This window comes from Drosophila santomea, chromosome 2R, assembly GCF_016746245.2.
Source record: "Drosophila santomea strain STO CAGO 1482 chromosome 2R, Prin_Dsan_1.1, whole genome shotgun sequence".
Taxonomy (NCBI): Eukaryota; Metazoa; Arthropoda; class Insecta; order Diptera; family Drosophilidae; genus Drosophila; species Drosophila santomea.
In genome coordinates this window covers 206,413-223,950 of record NC_053017.2, presented here as the reverse complement: position 1 = coordinate 223,950, position 17,538 = coordinate 206,413, and the positions used below count along the sequence as shown (strand labels likewise).

Below are 17,538 nucleotides of genomic sequence, written 5' to 3'. Positions count from 1 at the left end.
AAAATTTAAATGATTTTGAATTCTACCTGTATTTAGCCTTTGTGTGAATTCCCTTGCTAACCTTGGATTTATTTCAGCTGGTCTTGAGTTGGTATTTTGGATCTGTGTAGGGTTTGTTAATGGGAACGAATCGTTGGTTGGGATGGGTGTTTTTAGTTTGGTTAATGTGTGTATGTTTATGTGAATTTGGGTTAAATCTTGGCTGACTATCGGATGTTTTTGAGACTGGGTCTTCGTAGAGACCTTTTTGTTGGGCGGTTTGTCTTAATTTTTGGATAGTTGAAATGTCATGCCTCGCTAGGGTCATGAACAGTCTGTCGGGGAGTGATCTTTGAATTGTATTCTTTATAGTGGTTGCCATTGCTTGTGTATAAACTGTAATATTAGTTCTGTCATTTTATAATATAATAACTTATTTATAATTACATTTGATTTATCTTCCAATTGTTCGCAAAATAGACGTAAGTTACCTTTGAAAGGTGTGCGGTACAATCTTCCTAGTAGTTCCTCCAGTTGTGTCTGGGTCTTAAATTCTGTAATTAAGGCGTCCCTTAGAGTTGACCAATCATTATGCATTCCGAATAGGAAAACTTTTTCTGCATCTCCAGTGATTTAAAGTTCGATGGCTCCAAATATGATCGCCTTCTGTCGAGCGTCGTTTGCAGGGTATAGGTTCAACAGGTATTCCATTCGTCTGATGAACGAGCTGAGTTTTGATGGATCTTCAGTGAGTGGTGGTACTTGGCGTATTTGCCGAAGTAATTGAGAAAGATTTTCTGCTGGTAACGCCATTTTAGTTTTATTTATAAGTTATTTTCCGTTCTTGTTCACAGACTGCTACAGTATGTCGAGACTTATGCCTTAAGTAAACTGCACTGTTTTAATTTTTTGTTGTTTAATACAATATTAGCGGTCACACTTTTGATTTTGATGGGCTACTGTTTTTTGTTCACAGACTGCTACAGTATGTCGAGACTAATGTCTTAGTGAACTGCACTGTGCGCCTTTTAATTGTATTACACCTTAGTGGAGGTCTCACTTCACGAAGCGGTCCACAAAATTAGGTCTTTAAATTAACTCCGATCACACAGGTTCTTGTGCGGATACCGATTTTAGTCACTTTAAACAAACCGAAATCACTTTGTTGCGTCCGATTCGCGGGTACAATCAGAAAAGGTTACTTGGTCGTACAAGTTTCCTCTTTTCACTAGATTGTCAAAGGATAACGAGTTTACTAGGACTTTTTTTCAGTATCCTACCGACTGCGCCATTTACGAATTCAGTCCGAGAGTTTAATAAAAAAAAATAAAACGGATGGTTTGTGATATTTTATTAAACGTTTTATTTATTCCAATAGAGGAAGAACTAGAGCCTTTGGATTATCACTTAATTGGACAATGGATTTCGAAAATGAAATGGGCTGATAGCGTACTCAGAACTGAACTGCCTTATGGGGACATGTTTGCGTTAATATAGGCAGATTGGGATAGCTTAAGAGTGAAGTTTAAGAGAATTAAGTTATAATTGTTTATTAAGAGAGAAGCTCTCGAAAAATATGAGAGAGAAGCTCCCGAAAAATAGGAGTAATTGGAGAATCCTGAGACCATTGCGTGGGCGGAAGTTTTTGTTATTTCAGTTGGCCTCGGCAAGTGGTCAAATATTTACGATTTCAGTTGGCTTCGCCAAGTGATCGAATGTTTAGGGGACGACGTTGGCTCGCCACAGAGTCTAGACTTTGGAATATGATGCTGTGCGTAAATGACAGCTAAGCTTAATTGAAGGGCTCTCGATCTTTGATTACATTTTGTTCTTAGACATTAATGTGTGCGTGTGAGTTGTTACAATAGTATGCGTGGTTTTGTACTTAGACATTAATGTGAAAGTGTTGTGGGTGTAGAATGGATATGTTACTTCCCCATCCTTAAGAAAAAAGCCTGTCCTCAGGCATTAAGATTAGGGTACAATACAGTGGTATTGGGGGGTACAATATTGTTTGATTCAGAACTTATAATATTTTCGTATTTTAGAGTTTGATTTTTGAATTTTACAATTAATTTTTGGGGTATAGTCTTATATTTATAGATAGTGTACAATAATGCAATTATAACAATTATGATTAATGTTGTAAGTGTTATTACTTGAAAAATATTATTTGTCTGATTGTGTGGTTCGATTATTTCTTTTGTTTGAATGTATTCGAGTGGTTCGAGTTTTGTTACATTATTATTTACATAGATAGTTTGAGTATAGTCTAACATTGTGTTGGTAATTAATATTTCTTCTAGTTGAACAGAACAATTAAATGCTTTTATCATGTTATTGCCTTCTATTATAGTTTCTCTATTGATACAATTTTGGCTTAGGATAGTCTTGGGAAGGTTCCAAGTTGTAACTATATTAGGCTCTACATATTTTATTTCGAAATCAGAATGTGTTTTACTGTATCTACTTGTGTTGGGACCTGGTTTAGTATACCAGTTATACATTTATTTATGTATTGGTTCGGTTAGTATGTTACTTTTTTCATGGGTATGGGATTATTTCAAAAACTGGTGTTTTGATTATGTCTCTTGGAATGTGGGATATTATCAGAATTTCGTTTGTATCAGATTTAAGCCAGGCTGAAGTTTTGATATTAAGTTGTTATTCAGAATTGACGTGGACTAAGATACCTAAGCGTGTCAATTGCAATCCAAGCTCTATGTCTTCAATATATTCAGTGAATTGTTGTAAGTTGAAAATTATTAAAGCTATCATTTGTTCTCCTTCAAAATTATGATATAAATGATTAGTCAGTTCGATTCCTTGATTAATGATTTCTATTACGTGGATGAGTTCGCTTATTTGTACATTATTTTTAGAGATGTCGGCTATTTGTTGTTGTAATTCTTCTTTATCATCTTGATCTAAAGTACCGAAAATGTATTTGTAAATTGTTCCTATGAAGTTAACAAGACCGCGTTTACTGCGTTTTACAATTCTTATACCGTTCATTTCTCTGTTTAATTTTTCTACTAGATACTGAACTTGTGGTAAGTTATTAAAAGGTTGAGTTTGTTTAATAAGTTCTTCATAAGTATTTTCGGTTTTAGTTAAGTTAATGGATAAGTAATGATATTCATGGTTTATTGGTAAGTCTATTGATCCGGTTTGAAAGATTAGGTAACCGTTTTTGGCCTGTATGGGGGTTACTTCTAGATATTGTGTGTTAATTGTCGATGGGAGGCATAACATGATTATCATGCTCAGGAGTAGGCCTGGAATTATCGTTATAATATTTACTCTTATTAATTTTCTTTTTCTTTTTAAACTTGGATTTATAGTGTATTATCTTTCTACCTCTATTAGTTTCTTCGAAATGTTTGTCATCTATTTGTCTTAAATTTCCTGTCTTTTTGAATGGGTTAGTTGTCTTTGATCTAACTAGAGGGGATTCTCTAAAGTTGGTATCTATACTGAAGTCATGTCTATTCTCATTGAGTTTGTCAATTTTGTTTACTTTATTTTGTTGAGTGTCGTAAGCAGGGGTTCCTGCAAAAATGAAGATGTCAGCTGGAGTTCGACCAGTTGTATTATGCTTTGTTTTGTGATTGTATACGTAAAGAATTTTTTCCAACTTCGTGAATTGGTTTTCGGGATCATTTTCGCTTGTTATTATTCTTAATTTTTCATTAACAGTTTTATGAAATCGCTCAATGTCAGAAATTTCATTTTTACTTGTTGTTATATTGAGGGTCACTCCTTCTGATTCTAACCAGAGTTTAAGTGCAGCGCACATGAAAGCGGAGTCTTTGTCGGCTTTTATTTCTGTGGGCTTACCCATATCGTTGAATACGCGTAAAATAGCTATTTTAGCTTCGAGCCAATCTCTACTGTTTACTTCTATCAGGGAGGCGTATTTAGAATAAATGTCAATACATGATAGGAATTGTTTATTGTTTATTAAATAAAAATCCATGACATACTTGTCTCTGGGATTGAAAGATTCTGGAGTTATTTCAAGAGTTAATTTTGTGTTTCTATGTTCCGGTTTGGCGATGTTACAGATTTCACATTCGTTTATGATATTTCGCATAAGGGTAATAATAGAGTTCTTTGAACTGAAGCGTGAGTTTCTCTATAACAGGGTGTAATAGTTCTTTGTGTGTTTTGAGAATGATTTCCTTGAATTGGGCGTATGTTTGAATGTCTATTAGTTTATTACTGGTTTTCATAGTTTTAGTGAAACTGTCGGACCCTATGATTTGAATATACGCATTTTGAAAGATTTTAAAGTCGACTTCGTTAGGGAAGTAAATAACACTTTTTTTAGTGCAGAGGTATTCTTTAATTAGATCTTTGGCAAGGGTATCAGTCATTTCTTTATAACAGATTTTCATTCTGATTTTATGGAAATATTTTATTATCTGGACGTCGTCAAAATTGTCTTTTATGAACTCGAATTGTCTGTTATAATAGTTAAGAGGTCTTTCTGTTATTGCGATGTGACTTTGGTTGTCTTTTGGTGCACTATGCACAGTAGCTGCTGTGGGAACGGAAACTGGGTCATCTTCTCCTAGGAAGTTTTCTTGTATTTGGACTCTAGATAGAGCGTCAACGACGTGGTTTTCTTTTCAATGAAGTGGAAAAAATGATAATGTCATCTAAGTAAACTAAACAATCTTTATAAATTAAATCTTCTAAAAGATTGTTCATGCAGCGTTGAAATGTTGCTGGTGCATTTTTCAGACCAAAAGGCATACGAATATATTCATAATGTCCATGTTTTGTTGAGAATGCTGTTTTGGGTATTGATTGTTGGTCCATTTGGATTTGATGGAAACCTTTAGTTAGATCAATGGTTGTGAAGTATTGACAGCTTGTCTAATATTTCATCCATTACAGGAATAGGGAATTTGTCGTCAATGATTATCTAGTTGAGACTACGATAGTCTATGACTAATCGAAATTTTGGTTTCCCAGAAGCATCGCTTTTCTTTGGGACGATCCAAATTGGAGAACAATAGGGGGGTTTCGATTTCCTAATTATTTTTTGTTCTAACATTTCGTTAATTTGTTTGTTGACTTCTTGATCAAATGCTTGGAAGTACTTATATGGTTTTTTATAGATCGAGTCTTCGTGTTTTGTATGAATAGAATGTTTGATCACAAGCACGAAAAGTCAAATTTTCACCTTCTTTGTACTGAATGTCATTATATTCAAGCAGAACGCGGGAAAGTTGTTCCCTTTCTTCTGTATTCAAATGTTCTAATCTGAATACGTTGGATTCTCTTAACTCGTCGTCTAAGGCGTAGTTAGAGGATGTTACTAGAAGGGCTTCTTCTACGTAAGGGGTAATAAAAGGGTTTTCCTCGGATTTAGAAGGCTTGGAATACTCATAAGTAATCTTGATCCTTCTGAATTAGACGGTCTGGGGCACTCATTGGTGTTCTTTGACTCATCTGGTTTTAAGTGGGCTTTCCGCTTAATTTTCAGGAGGGTCTTCTCCTTTTTTGGGGATTGTAGAGGGGTTTCCTCTGGGTTAGATGACTTGGGGCACTCATTGGTAGCCTTGGACTCATCTATTTTAATGTGGTCGTACCACATTTTGAATGTATAGCCATTTATAGTGACTGTTTGTGTTGAATAATCAATTTGAGTGTTAGTTGGCTCTAAATAGTTTCTGCCTAACAGTAAATCATACTTTTCTGAGAAATTGTGAATATAAAATATTTGATTAGTGGGACAAAGTTTGCTTGACTGCAATGAAACACTTTGGTTCAATGTTATAACGCCATTTATAGTGTGGACATTTACTTTTGAAGGTTTTATTGGAAAATTAAAGAAATTTTGTTTCATAATGTTAATAGACGAACCAGTGTCTACTAAGCATTTGAAAGTGATATTATTCATTTTAATTTTTAGGAATGGGTTTCCACTTCCTCTGAATCGCTTTCTGATTCCGAGGCTGGTTGAAGAAAATTTTCGCATCCTGCGTCCATTCTGAATTGAGCACTAGCGTTTTCTCTCTGCCTTTTGGTAGGAGGGTTTGGTGCACTAGTATTTTGTTGTTGAAAATTTAAATGATTTTGAATTCTACCTGTCTTGCTAACCTTGGATTTATTTCAGCTGGTCTTGAGTTGGTATTTTGGATCTGTGTAGGGTTTGTTAATGGGAACGAATCGTTGGTTGGGATGGGTGTTTTTAGTTTGGTTAATGTGTGTATGTTTATGTGAATTTGGGTTAAATCTTGGCTGACTATCGGATGTTTTTGAGACTGGGTCTTCGTAGAGACCTTTTTGTTGGGCGGTTTGTCTTAATTTTTGGATAGTTGAAATGTCATGCCTCGCTAGGGTCATGAACAGTCTGTCGGGGAGTGATCTTTGAATTGTATTCTTTATAGTGGTTGCCATTGCTTGTGTATAAACTGTAATATTAGTTCTGTCATTTTATAATATAATAACTTATTTATAATTACATTTGATTTATCTTCCAATTGTTCGCAAAATAGACGTAAGTTACCTTTGAAAGGTGTGCGGTACAATCTTCCTAGTAGTTCCTCCAGTTGTGTCTGGGTCTTAAATTCTGTAATTAAGGCGTCCCTTAGAGTTGACCAATCATTATGCATTCCGAATAGGAAAACTTTTTCTGCATCTCCAGTGATTTAAAGTTCGATGGCTCCAAATATGATCGCCTTCTGTCGAGCGTCGTTTGCAGGGTATAGGTTCAACAGGTATTCCATTCGTCTGATGAACGAGCTGAGTTTTGATGGATCTTCAGTGAGTGGTGGTACTTGGCGTATTTGCCGAAGTAATTGAGAAAGATTTTCTGCTGGTAACGCCATTTTAGTTTTATTTATAAGTTATTTTCCGTTCTTGTTCACAGACTGCTACAGTATGTCGAGACTTATGCCTTAAGTAAACTGCACTGTTTTAATTTTTTGTTGTTTAATACAATATTAGCGGTCACACTTTTGATTTTGATGGGCTACTGTTTTTTGTTCACAGACTGCTACAGTATGTCGAGACTAATGTCTTAGTGAACTGCACTGTGCGCCTTTTAATTGTATTACACCTTAGTGGAGGTCTCACTTCACGAAGCGGTCCACAAAATTAGGTCTTTAAATTAACTCCGATCACACAGGTTCTTGTGCGGATACCGATTTTAGTCACTTTAAACAAACCGAAATCACTTTGTTGCGTCCGATTCGCGGGTACAATCAGAAAAGGTTACTTGGTCGTACAAGTTTCCTCTTTTCACTAGATTGTCAAAGGATAACGAGTTTACTAGGACTTTTTTTCAGTATCCTACCGACTGCGCCATTTACGAATTCAGTCCGAGAGTTTAATAAAAAAAAATAAAACGGATGGTTTGTGATATTTTATTAAACGTTTTATTTATTCCAATAGAGGAAGAACTAGAGCCTTTGGATTATCACTTAATTGGACAATGGATTTCGAAGTTGAAATGGGCTGATAGCGTACTCAGAACTGAACTGCCTTATGGGGACATGTTTGCGTTAATATAGGCAGATTGGGATAGCTTAAGAGTGAAGTTTAAGAGAATTAAGTTATAATTGTTTATTAAGAGAGAAGCTCTCGAAAAATATGAGAGAGAAGCTCCCGAAAAATAGGAGTAATTGGAGAATCCTGAGACCATTGCGTGGGCGGAAGTTTTTGTTATTTCAGTTGGTCTCGCCAAGTCGTCAAATGTTTACGATTTGTTATTTCAGTTGGCTTCGCCAAGTGATCGAATGTTTAGGGGACGACGTTGGCTCGCCACAGAAACTAGACTTTGGAATATGATGCTGTGCGTAAATGACAGCTAAGCTTAATTGAAGGGCTCTCGATCTTTGATTACATTTTGTTCTTAGACATTAATGTGTGCGTGTGAGTTGTTACAATAGTATGTGTGGCTTTGTACTTAGACATTAATGTGAAAGTGTTGTGGGTGTAGAATGGAGTTGTTAATATATATATGATATATTATACATATTATTTATATTATTTATATTATATCTAATATATATAAATCTCGTGTCACAATATAATATATATAAATCTCGTGTCACAATGTTTGTCCTCAATGGACTCCTAAACCACTCAACCGATTACAATAAAATTCGCACACCATGTGCAGTTCGATCCAACTTGAGAGATAGGATAGTATAAATCTCAAATTATAGTCACAATTATCTGTTAACTCCAAATGATTCTAAGTTAGAATTTCTAACAGATGTCGATACCTTTCGACTGGGTTGAGTAAGTAATCAATAGATGGCGCTGCTATTGAAATCAACGAACGTGTCATATAAGCTACATTTTAACAGCATAATTATCACGTATTGTTGACGCTATAAAATGAATTAAATTCAGGCACAAGAATATCAGGAACAGTGTAACGAACGTCTTCAAGAGAATATCATGAGAACATGAGCAGCAGGAGAACGAGACATAGCCACAGTAGGAGTACAGGAACAATAAATTGTACAACAATTTTATATTATTTTTATTTAACCTCCATTGAAAATTATTTTGCACTTATTATTTCAATGTGCTATGATAACCTGTTTTTCAGTTCCTCTTTCTAATATTTAAACGATTAAATTATTATTTTCAGTCAAAAATGCCACCGAAAAGATCTAGCCTCAACAACGCGAGCAGCAAAGGGTCACGACGCAAACGTGTTGAAAGAGCTCAGCAAATACCAGAACAAATCGAAACAAGAAATGCAGCTCAAAGAATCAGGACTGCAGAAAGTCGTGCACAAGAATCTCAAGAACGGCGTGACGAACGTCTGCAACAGAATATTACGAGAACAAGAGCGGCACGAGAACGAAACATAGCTACAGTACGAGTACTAGGTCGACAAAGGCAACGAATCAGCCGCTCATTAACACGTGCATCATTCGTTCGGCTTGCCTATGAATATGCACCAGATATTAACTACTCAGCTCATTCAAAAATTGCTATCGGTGGAATGGATAAAGTATGTCAATATTGTCAGGCATTGAAATTTCGGAATGAAGCAGCCGGCATGTGCTGCGCATCAGGAAAAGTTGTACTGTCACCTCTACCCGCTCCGCCGGAGCCTTTATTATCTCTTCTTACTGGCAATTCAGATGATTCCAAATTATTTTTGCGTAAGATACGCAAATTTAATTCTTGCTTCCAAATGACAAATGACGTAATTTTGAAACTACATTCAAAATTCAAGGCCAGGTGTACCATAAAATCGGATCCTTGATGCCAATGCCTGATAACAATCCGAAATTTCTTCAAATTTATTTTATGGGCGATCATGAAGAGCGCGTGACGACTCGGTGCCTGTATAATTTTATTGAACAAGCAGACGGAAGAGCAATTGTGATATTATTGGAAAATTTTTTAGAAGATCACAATCAACTAATTCAATTGATCAAAAGAGTTTCGCCACGACTGCAAAATGACAATTATCAAATCGTCATAAAAGCCGACAAAGTACCATTAGGTGAACATGCTGGTAGATTCAACGCTCCAACTGTTGATGAGGTTGCTGTTATCATGGTTGGTGATCTAGTTGACAAAAGATCTATAAAAATTACACGGCGAGACAACACTGTCAGTACGATTTCGGATCTACACCGTTCATATGACGCACTACAGTATCCATTGATATTTTGGCAAGGACAAGATGAATATCACCTTAATATCAAACAGTATGATCTAAATACCGGTAAATTTGACAATTATCTATTTATTTTCTTACTGTATGTATAGATTTTAATTTCGTATTGCATTTTATTTTTTATTTTTTAGGTGATTACAGTAATAATGGTTAGACAACATCAAGATAATTATATCCTTCGATATCGTCAGCTGTTCCATCAATACATTGTTGATATGTATGCTAAGGTCGAAAGCGAACGCTTGCGATTCCTTCGATTCAACTAGGCAAAACTACGATCGGAAGAATATATTCACTTACGAGATGCTGTTGCTGGAAACATCGATGGAAATGTAAATCTCAATGACATCGGTAATGCTTTCATTTTACCTTCAAGCTACATCGGCAGTCCACGGAACATGCAGGAATACATAAAAGATGCGATGACTTACGTACGTTATTACGGCCGACCGGATTTATTTATTACATTCACATGTAATCCAAATTGGGAAGAGATACAAACTTTACTATTGCCAGGACAACAAGCCATTCATCGCCATGATTTAACTGCACGTGTGTTTAAAAAAAATTTCATAATTTCAGCCGAAATTCCAGACCCATTAATTGATCAAGAATTATTTGATATTGTCACCAAACACATGATCCATGGGCCATGCGGTGCTTTCAACATGACGTCACCGTGCATGGAAAATGGAAAATGTAAAAAAAACTTCCCAAAGCCGCATACGAATGACACGATCACGGATATTGATGGTTATCCAATGTATCCAATGTAACACATTTATAATGCGACTGCCGAACTTTCCAAATCAAGTTGAGTTTGATAATCAGTGGGTGGTACCATACATTAGCAGCAATGAAGCTATTTGGCATATTCTCAGCTTTCTCGTCCACGAAAGAGATCCTGCTGTCCAACATCTGGCTATACATCTTGAAAACGGTCAACGTGTATACTTCACTGAAGAAAATGTTCTCCAAAGAGCGTTCGAAGCTCCGAAAACGACTCTTAACTGAATTTTTTACATTGTGTCAAAAACCTGATGTTTTTGGCCAATTTGCGAAGACATTGGTGTATGGTGATGTTCCACGTTATTTCACATGGAACAAATCCAGAAAAAAATGGGAGCCACGGAAACAAGGAAAACCACATCCTTCCATTACAGGCATATTCAAAGCTAAGACATTGGGGAGACTTTACACGGTACATCCAAAGCAACGTGAATGCTTCTATTTACGTTTGTTATTGGTGAATGTTCCCGGACCAACGTCTTTTGAATTTTTGCGAACAGTTAATGGTCGAGTATTCAATACATACCAGGATGCATGTCGTGAACTGCAATTGCTAGAAGACGATAACCATTGGGACTTAACGCTTGCCGATGCTGCGTTGACATCAACACCGAATAACATTCGTCAGTTGTTTGCAATTATTTTGACGACATGTTATCCCTCGCAAGCACAAACTTTGTGGGAAAAATATAAAAATTGTATGACAGAAGACATCTTGCACCGAATGAGACAAACAAATCAATGCCAAAACATAGATTATACACCAGAGATGTACAATGAAGCATTGGTCTTTATCGAGGATTTATGTGTTCTTATTTCAAATTTACCGCTTAATCATTATGGTATGCCAACACCTAATCGTCCAGCCACCGACTTAGTCAATACCGATTTGCAACGAGAAAAGCAATATGACCATTATCATGAACAGTGAACCATTACTGACAGCAGAACAAAAAATTATTCATGATTGGATTATGTTGGCTGTTGCTGCTGAACAAGGCGGCTTTTTTTTCTTGGATGCACCCGGTGGAACCGGTAAGACATTTTTAATATCGTTGATTCTTGCCAAAATACGGTCGCAACAAAAAATCGCATTAGCAGTAGCATCGTCAGGCATTGCGGCTACTTTACTGGATGGTGGGCGAACAGCACATTCAACATTCAAGATGCCATTGGACGTTAATAATAAACCAGATGCAATGTGTAACATCAAAAAGAATAGTGGAATAGCTGCAGTGTTGCGGAAGAGTTCTATAATAATTTGGGATGAGTGCACAATGGCACACAAATATTCACTTGAAGCATTAAACAGAACTATGCAAGATTCAAACAGCAATCATAAACTGTTCGGTGGTGCTATCTTACTTTTGTGTGGTGACTTCGCTCTACTTTCGCGGATGAGATTAATGCATGTTTGAAACAATCATTCTTATGGCGAAGTGTTGAAACACTTCGATTGACAATAAATATGCGAGTACAATTGCAAAATGATCAATCAGCACAAATATTTTCCGAACAACTACTAGATATTGGGAACGGTAAAATAGAACTGCAACCAAATACGCAATGCATTAAACTACCAGACAATTTTTGCACTGTTGTTCAGGATAAAAATGAATTGATTCAGAGTATTTTCCCGGATATACATAATAATTATTTGAAACATGAATGGCTCAGTCAACGGGCGATTTTGGCAGCCAAAAACGTTGATGTTGACGAAATTAACTTCCAGATACAACAGTTGTTACCAGGCGATCAGATGTCTTTTAAATCAATCGATACTGTTGTTGATGAAAATGAAAGTGTTAATTTTCCGATCGAATTTTTAAATTCATTAGATATCCCTGGAATGCCACCACATAATCTTCGATTAAAGATTGGTTCCCCTATTATTCTCCTCCGTAATTTGAATCCACCTCAATTATGCAACGGTACGCGTTTGGTCATCAAAAAGATCACCGGAAACATTCTTGAAGCAACCATTTTGGCTGGGAAGTTTAAAGGAAAAGTGGTTCTGCTGCCACGTATTTCGATGATACCATCAGATTCTACCATACCCTTCAAAAGGCTACAGTTTCCAATTCGTTTAGCTTTCGCCATGTCTATCAATAAATCTCAAGGTCAAACAATGTCCATTTGTGGTTTAGATTTGGAAAATCCATGTTTTTCTCATGAGCAACTATATGTTGCGTGTTCACGTGTTGGAAAACCATCGAATCTATTTGTTTTAGCTAAAGACAGGTTAACCAAAAACATTGTGCACCGATTGGTGTTAAATTAAATTGAAATTGAAAGTATTTATATTTTAAAAAATAGATATTAATGTTTAAAAGTTTAAGACTGTCTGCCTTGCCTACCTCATTCATGAGTTTGAGCGTCACATATTATTTGCTGTATTATACTGTAATATATACTTATTTGTTATAAAATTAAATGGAAATAATCAAACTGATAAATGTTTATTTTGTATTGATTTCTGCTTAATATCAAGTGTAAGAACATTTTAATTAATTGTGTTCAACGTACTTCCCCTTCAAATCTTAATCCAGTGAATTTATATACCAACATCAAAATTTTCGTCTTTAATATAACAAAAACTTTAGCCACAGAAACGCGTGGCCGGGTCAGCTTGTATATTATATATATTATTTATATTATATAATATATATAATATATATTATATATATTATATATTATATAAATATAATATAATATATATTATATATAATATATTATATATAATATATATATATATATTATTATATTAGCAAAGGGTCACGACGCAAACGTGTTGAAAGAGCTCAACAAATACCAGAACAAATCGAAACAAGAAATGCAGCTCAAAGAATCAGGACTGCAGAAAGTCGTGCACAAGAATCTCAAGAACGGCGTGACGAACGTCTGCAACAGAATATTACGAGAACAAGAGCGGCACGAGAACGAAACATAGCTACAGTACGAGTACTAGGTCGACAAAGGCAACGAATCAGCCGCTCATTCACACGTGCATCATTCGTTCGGCTTGCCTATGAATATGCACCAGATATTAACTACTCAGCGCATTCAAAAATTGCTATCGGTGGAATGGATAAAGTATGTCAATATTGTCAGGCATTGAAATTTCGGAATGAAGCAGCCGGCATGTGCTGCGCATCAGGAAAAGTTGTACTGTCACCTCTACCCGCTCCGCCGGAGCCTTTATTATCTCTTCTTACTGGCAATTCAGATGATTCCAAATTATTTTTGCGTAAGATACGCAAATTTAATTCTTGCTTCCAAATGACAATTAAATTTGCGATCGTGCATCCGATGGACGTAATTTTGAAACTACATTCAAAATTCAAGGCCAGGTGTACCATAAAATCGGATCCTTGATGCCAATGCCTGATAACAATCCGAAATTTCTTCAAATTTATTTTATGGGCGATCATGAAGAGCGCGTGACGACTCGGTGCCTGTATAATTTTATTGAACAAGCAGACGGAAGAGCAATTGTGATATTATTGGAAAATTTTTTAGAAGATCACAATCAACTAATTCAATTGATCAAAAGAGTTTCGCCACGACTGCAAAATGACAATTATCAAATCGTCATAAAAGCCGACAAAGTACCATTAGGTGAACATGCTGGTAGATTCAACGCTCCAACTGTTGATGAGGTTGCTGTTATCATGGTTGGTGATCTAGTTGACAAAAGATCTATAAAAATTACACGGCGAGACAACACTGTCAGTACGATTTCGGATCTACACCGTTCATATGACGCACTACAGTATCCATTGATATTTTGGCAAGGACAAGATGAATATCACCTTAATATCAAACAGTATGATCTAAATACCGGTAAACTTGACAATTATCTATTTATTTTCTTACTGTATGTATAGATTTTAATTTCGTATTGCATTTTATTTTTTATTTTTTAGGTGATTACAGTAATAATGGTTAGACAACATCAAGACAATTATATCCTTCGATATCGTCAGCTGTTCCATCAATACATTGTTGATATGTATGCTAAGGTCGAAAGCGAACGCTTGCGATTCCTTCGATTCAACTAGGCAAAACTACGATCGGAAGAATATATTCACTTACGAGATGCTGTTGCTGGAAACATCGATGGAAATGTAAATCTCAATGACATCGGTAATGCATTCATTTTACCTTCAAGCTACATCGGCAGTCCACGGAACATGCAAGAATACATACAAGATGCGATGACTTACGTACGTTATTACGGCCGACCGGATTTATTTATTACATTCACATGTAATCCAAATTGGGAAGAGATACAAACTTTACTATTGCCAGGACAACAAGCCATTCATCGCCATGATTTAACTGCACGTGTGCTTAAAAAAAATTTCATAATTTCAGCCGAAATTCCAGACCCATTAATTGATCAAGAATTATTTGATATTGTCACCAAACACATGATCCATGGGCCATGCGGTGCTTTCAACATGACGTCACCGTGCATGGAAAATGGAAAATGTAAAAAAAACTTCCAAAAGCCGCATACGAATGACACGATCACGGATATTGATGGTTATCCAATGTATCGCCGCAGAAGTACTGAGAATGGTGGCCACACATTTATAATGCGACTGCCGAACTTTCCAAATCAAGTTGAGTTTGATAATCAGTGGGTGGTACCATACATTAGCAGCAATGAAGCTATTTGGCATATTCTCAGCTTTCTCGTCCACGAAAGAGATCCTGCTGTCCAACATCTGGCTATACATCTTGAAAACGGTCAACGTGTATACTTCACTGAAGAAAATGTTCTCCAAAGAGCGTTCGAAGCTCCGAAAACGACTCTAACTGAATTTTTTAAATTGTGTCAAAAACCTGATGTTTTTGGCCAATTTGCGAAGACATTGGTGTATGGTGATGTTCCACGTTATTTCACATGGAACAAATCCAGAAAAAAATGGGAGCCACGGAAACAAGGAAAACCACATCCTTCCATTACAGGCATATTCAAAGCTAAGACATTGGGGAGACTTTACACGGTACATCCAAAGCAACGTGAATGCTTCTATTTACGTTTGTTATTGGTGAATGTTCCCGGACCAACGTCTTTTGAATTTTTGCGAACAGTTAATGGTCGAGTATTCAATACATACCAGGATGCATGTCGTGAACTGCAATTGCTAGAAGACGATAACCATTGGGACTTAACGCTTGCCGATGCTGCGTTGACATCAACACCGAATAACATTCGTCAGTTGTTTGCAATTATTTTGACGACATGTTATCCCTCGCAAGCACAAACTTTGTGGGAAAAATATAAAAATTGTATGACAGAAGACATCTTGCACCGAATGAGACAAACAAATCAATGCCAAAACATAGATTATACACCAGAGATGTACAATGAAGCATTGGTCTTTATCGAGGATTTATGTGTTCTTATTTCAAATTTACCGCTTAATCATTATGGTATGCCATCACCTAATCGTCCAGCCACCGACTTAGTCAATACCGATTTGCAACGAGAAAAGCAATATGACCATGGAAGTTTAGCAACAATTATCATGAACAGTGAACCATTACTGACAGCAGAACAAAAAATTATTCATGATTGGATTATGCTGGCTGTTGCTGCTGAACAAGGCGGCTTTTTTTTCTTGGATGCACCCGGTGGAACCGGTAAGACATTTTTAATATCGTTGATTCTTGCCAAAATACGGTCGCAACAAAAAATCGCATTAGCAGTAGCATCGTCAGGCATTGCGGCTACTTTACTGGATGGTGGGCGAACAGCACATTCAACATTCAAGATGCCATTGGACGTTAATAATAAACCAGATGCAATGTGTAACATCAAAAAGAATAGTGGAATAGCTGCAGTGTTGCGGAAGAGTTCTATAATAATTTGGGATGAGTGCACAATGGCACACAAATATTCACTTGAAGCATTAAACAGAACTATGCAAGATTCAAACAGCAATCATAAACTGTTCGGTGGTGCTATCTTACTTTTGTGTGGTGACTTCGCTCTACTTTCGCGGATGAGATTAATGCATGTTTGAAACAATCATTCTTATGGCGAAGTGTTGAAACACTTCGATTGACAATAAATATGCGAGTACAATTGCAAAATGATCAATCAGCACAAATATTTTCCGAACAACTACTAGATATTGGGAACGGTAAAATAGAACTGCAACCAAATACGCAATGCATTAAACTACCAGACAATTTTTGCACTGTTGTTCAGGATAAAAATGAATTGATTCAGAGTATTTTCCCGGATATACATAATAATTATTTGAAACATGAATGGCTCAGTCAACGGGCGATTTTGGCAGCCAAAAACGTTGATGTTGACGAAATTAACTTCCAGATACAACAGTTGTTACCAGGCGATCAGATGTCTTTTAAATCAATCGATACTGTTGTTGATGAAAATGAAAGTGTTAATTTTCCGATCGAATTTTTAAATTCATTAGATATCCCTGGAATGCCACCACATAATCTTCGATTAAAGATTGGTTCCCCTATTATTCTCCTCCGTAATTTGAATCCACCTCAATTATGCAACGGTATGCGTTTGGTCATCAAAAAGATCACCGGAAACATTCTTGAAGCAACCATTTTGGCTGGGAAGTTTAAAGGAAAAGTGGTCCTGCTGCCACGTATTTCGATGATACCATCAGATTCTACCATACCCTTCAAAAGGCTACAGTTTCCAATTCGTTTAGCTTTCGCCATGTCTATCAATAAATCTCAAGGTCAAACAATGTCCATTTGTGGTTTAGATTTGGAAAATCCATGTTTTTCTCATGAGCAACTATATGTTGCGTGTTCACGTGTTGGAAAACCATCGAATCTATTTGTTTTAGCTAAAGACAGGTTAACCAAAAACATTGTGCACCGATTGGTGTTAAATTAAATTGAAATTGAAAGTATTTATATTTTAAAAAATAGATATTAATGTTTAAAAGTTTAAGACTGTCTGCCTTGCCTACCTCATTCATGAGTTTGAGCGTCACATATTATTTGCTGTATTATACTGTAATATATACTTATTTGTTATAAAATTAAATGGAAATAATCAATCTGATAAATGTTTATTTTGTATTGATTTCTGCTTA

The 17,538-nt window shown here is 36.1% G+C and overlaps 2 protein-coding genes across 2 annotated transcripts; both read left to right on the top strand.

Moving 5' to 3' along the window:
* The first annotated feature begins 8,223 nt into the window (after positions 1–8,223).
* Positions 8,224–12,820, top strand: LOC120445780 (ATP-dependent DNA helicase pif1-like). Its single transcript, XM_039626384.2, is given in 5 exon segments — positions 8,224–8,241; positions 8,310–8,466; positions 8,600–9,694; positions 9,778–11,815; positions 11,818–12,820. Coding segments are annotated over 2 exon segments (1,371 nt in total). The 5' UTR covers positions 8,224–8,241; positions 8,310–8,466; positions 8,600–9,694; positions 9,778–11,343; the 3' UTR covers positions 12,717–12,820.
* Positions 12,821–13,247: 427 nt separating this feature from the next.
* LOC120445781 lies at positions 13,248–14,972 on the top strand. The gene is made up of 2 exons (XM_039626385.2): positions 13,248–14,278; positions 14,362–14,972. The coding sequence occupies exons 1-2, from the start codon at positions 13,810–13,812 to the stop codon at positions 14,382–14,384; spliced, it is 492 nt and encodes a 163-aa protein (XP_039482319.1). The 5' UTR covers positions 13,248–13,809; the 3' UTR covers positions 14,385–14,972.
* The last annotated feature ends 2,566 nt before the right edge of the window (positions 14,973–17,538 follow it).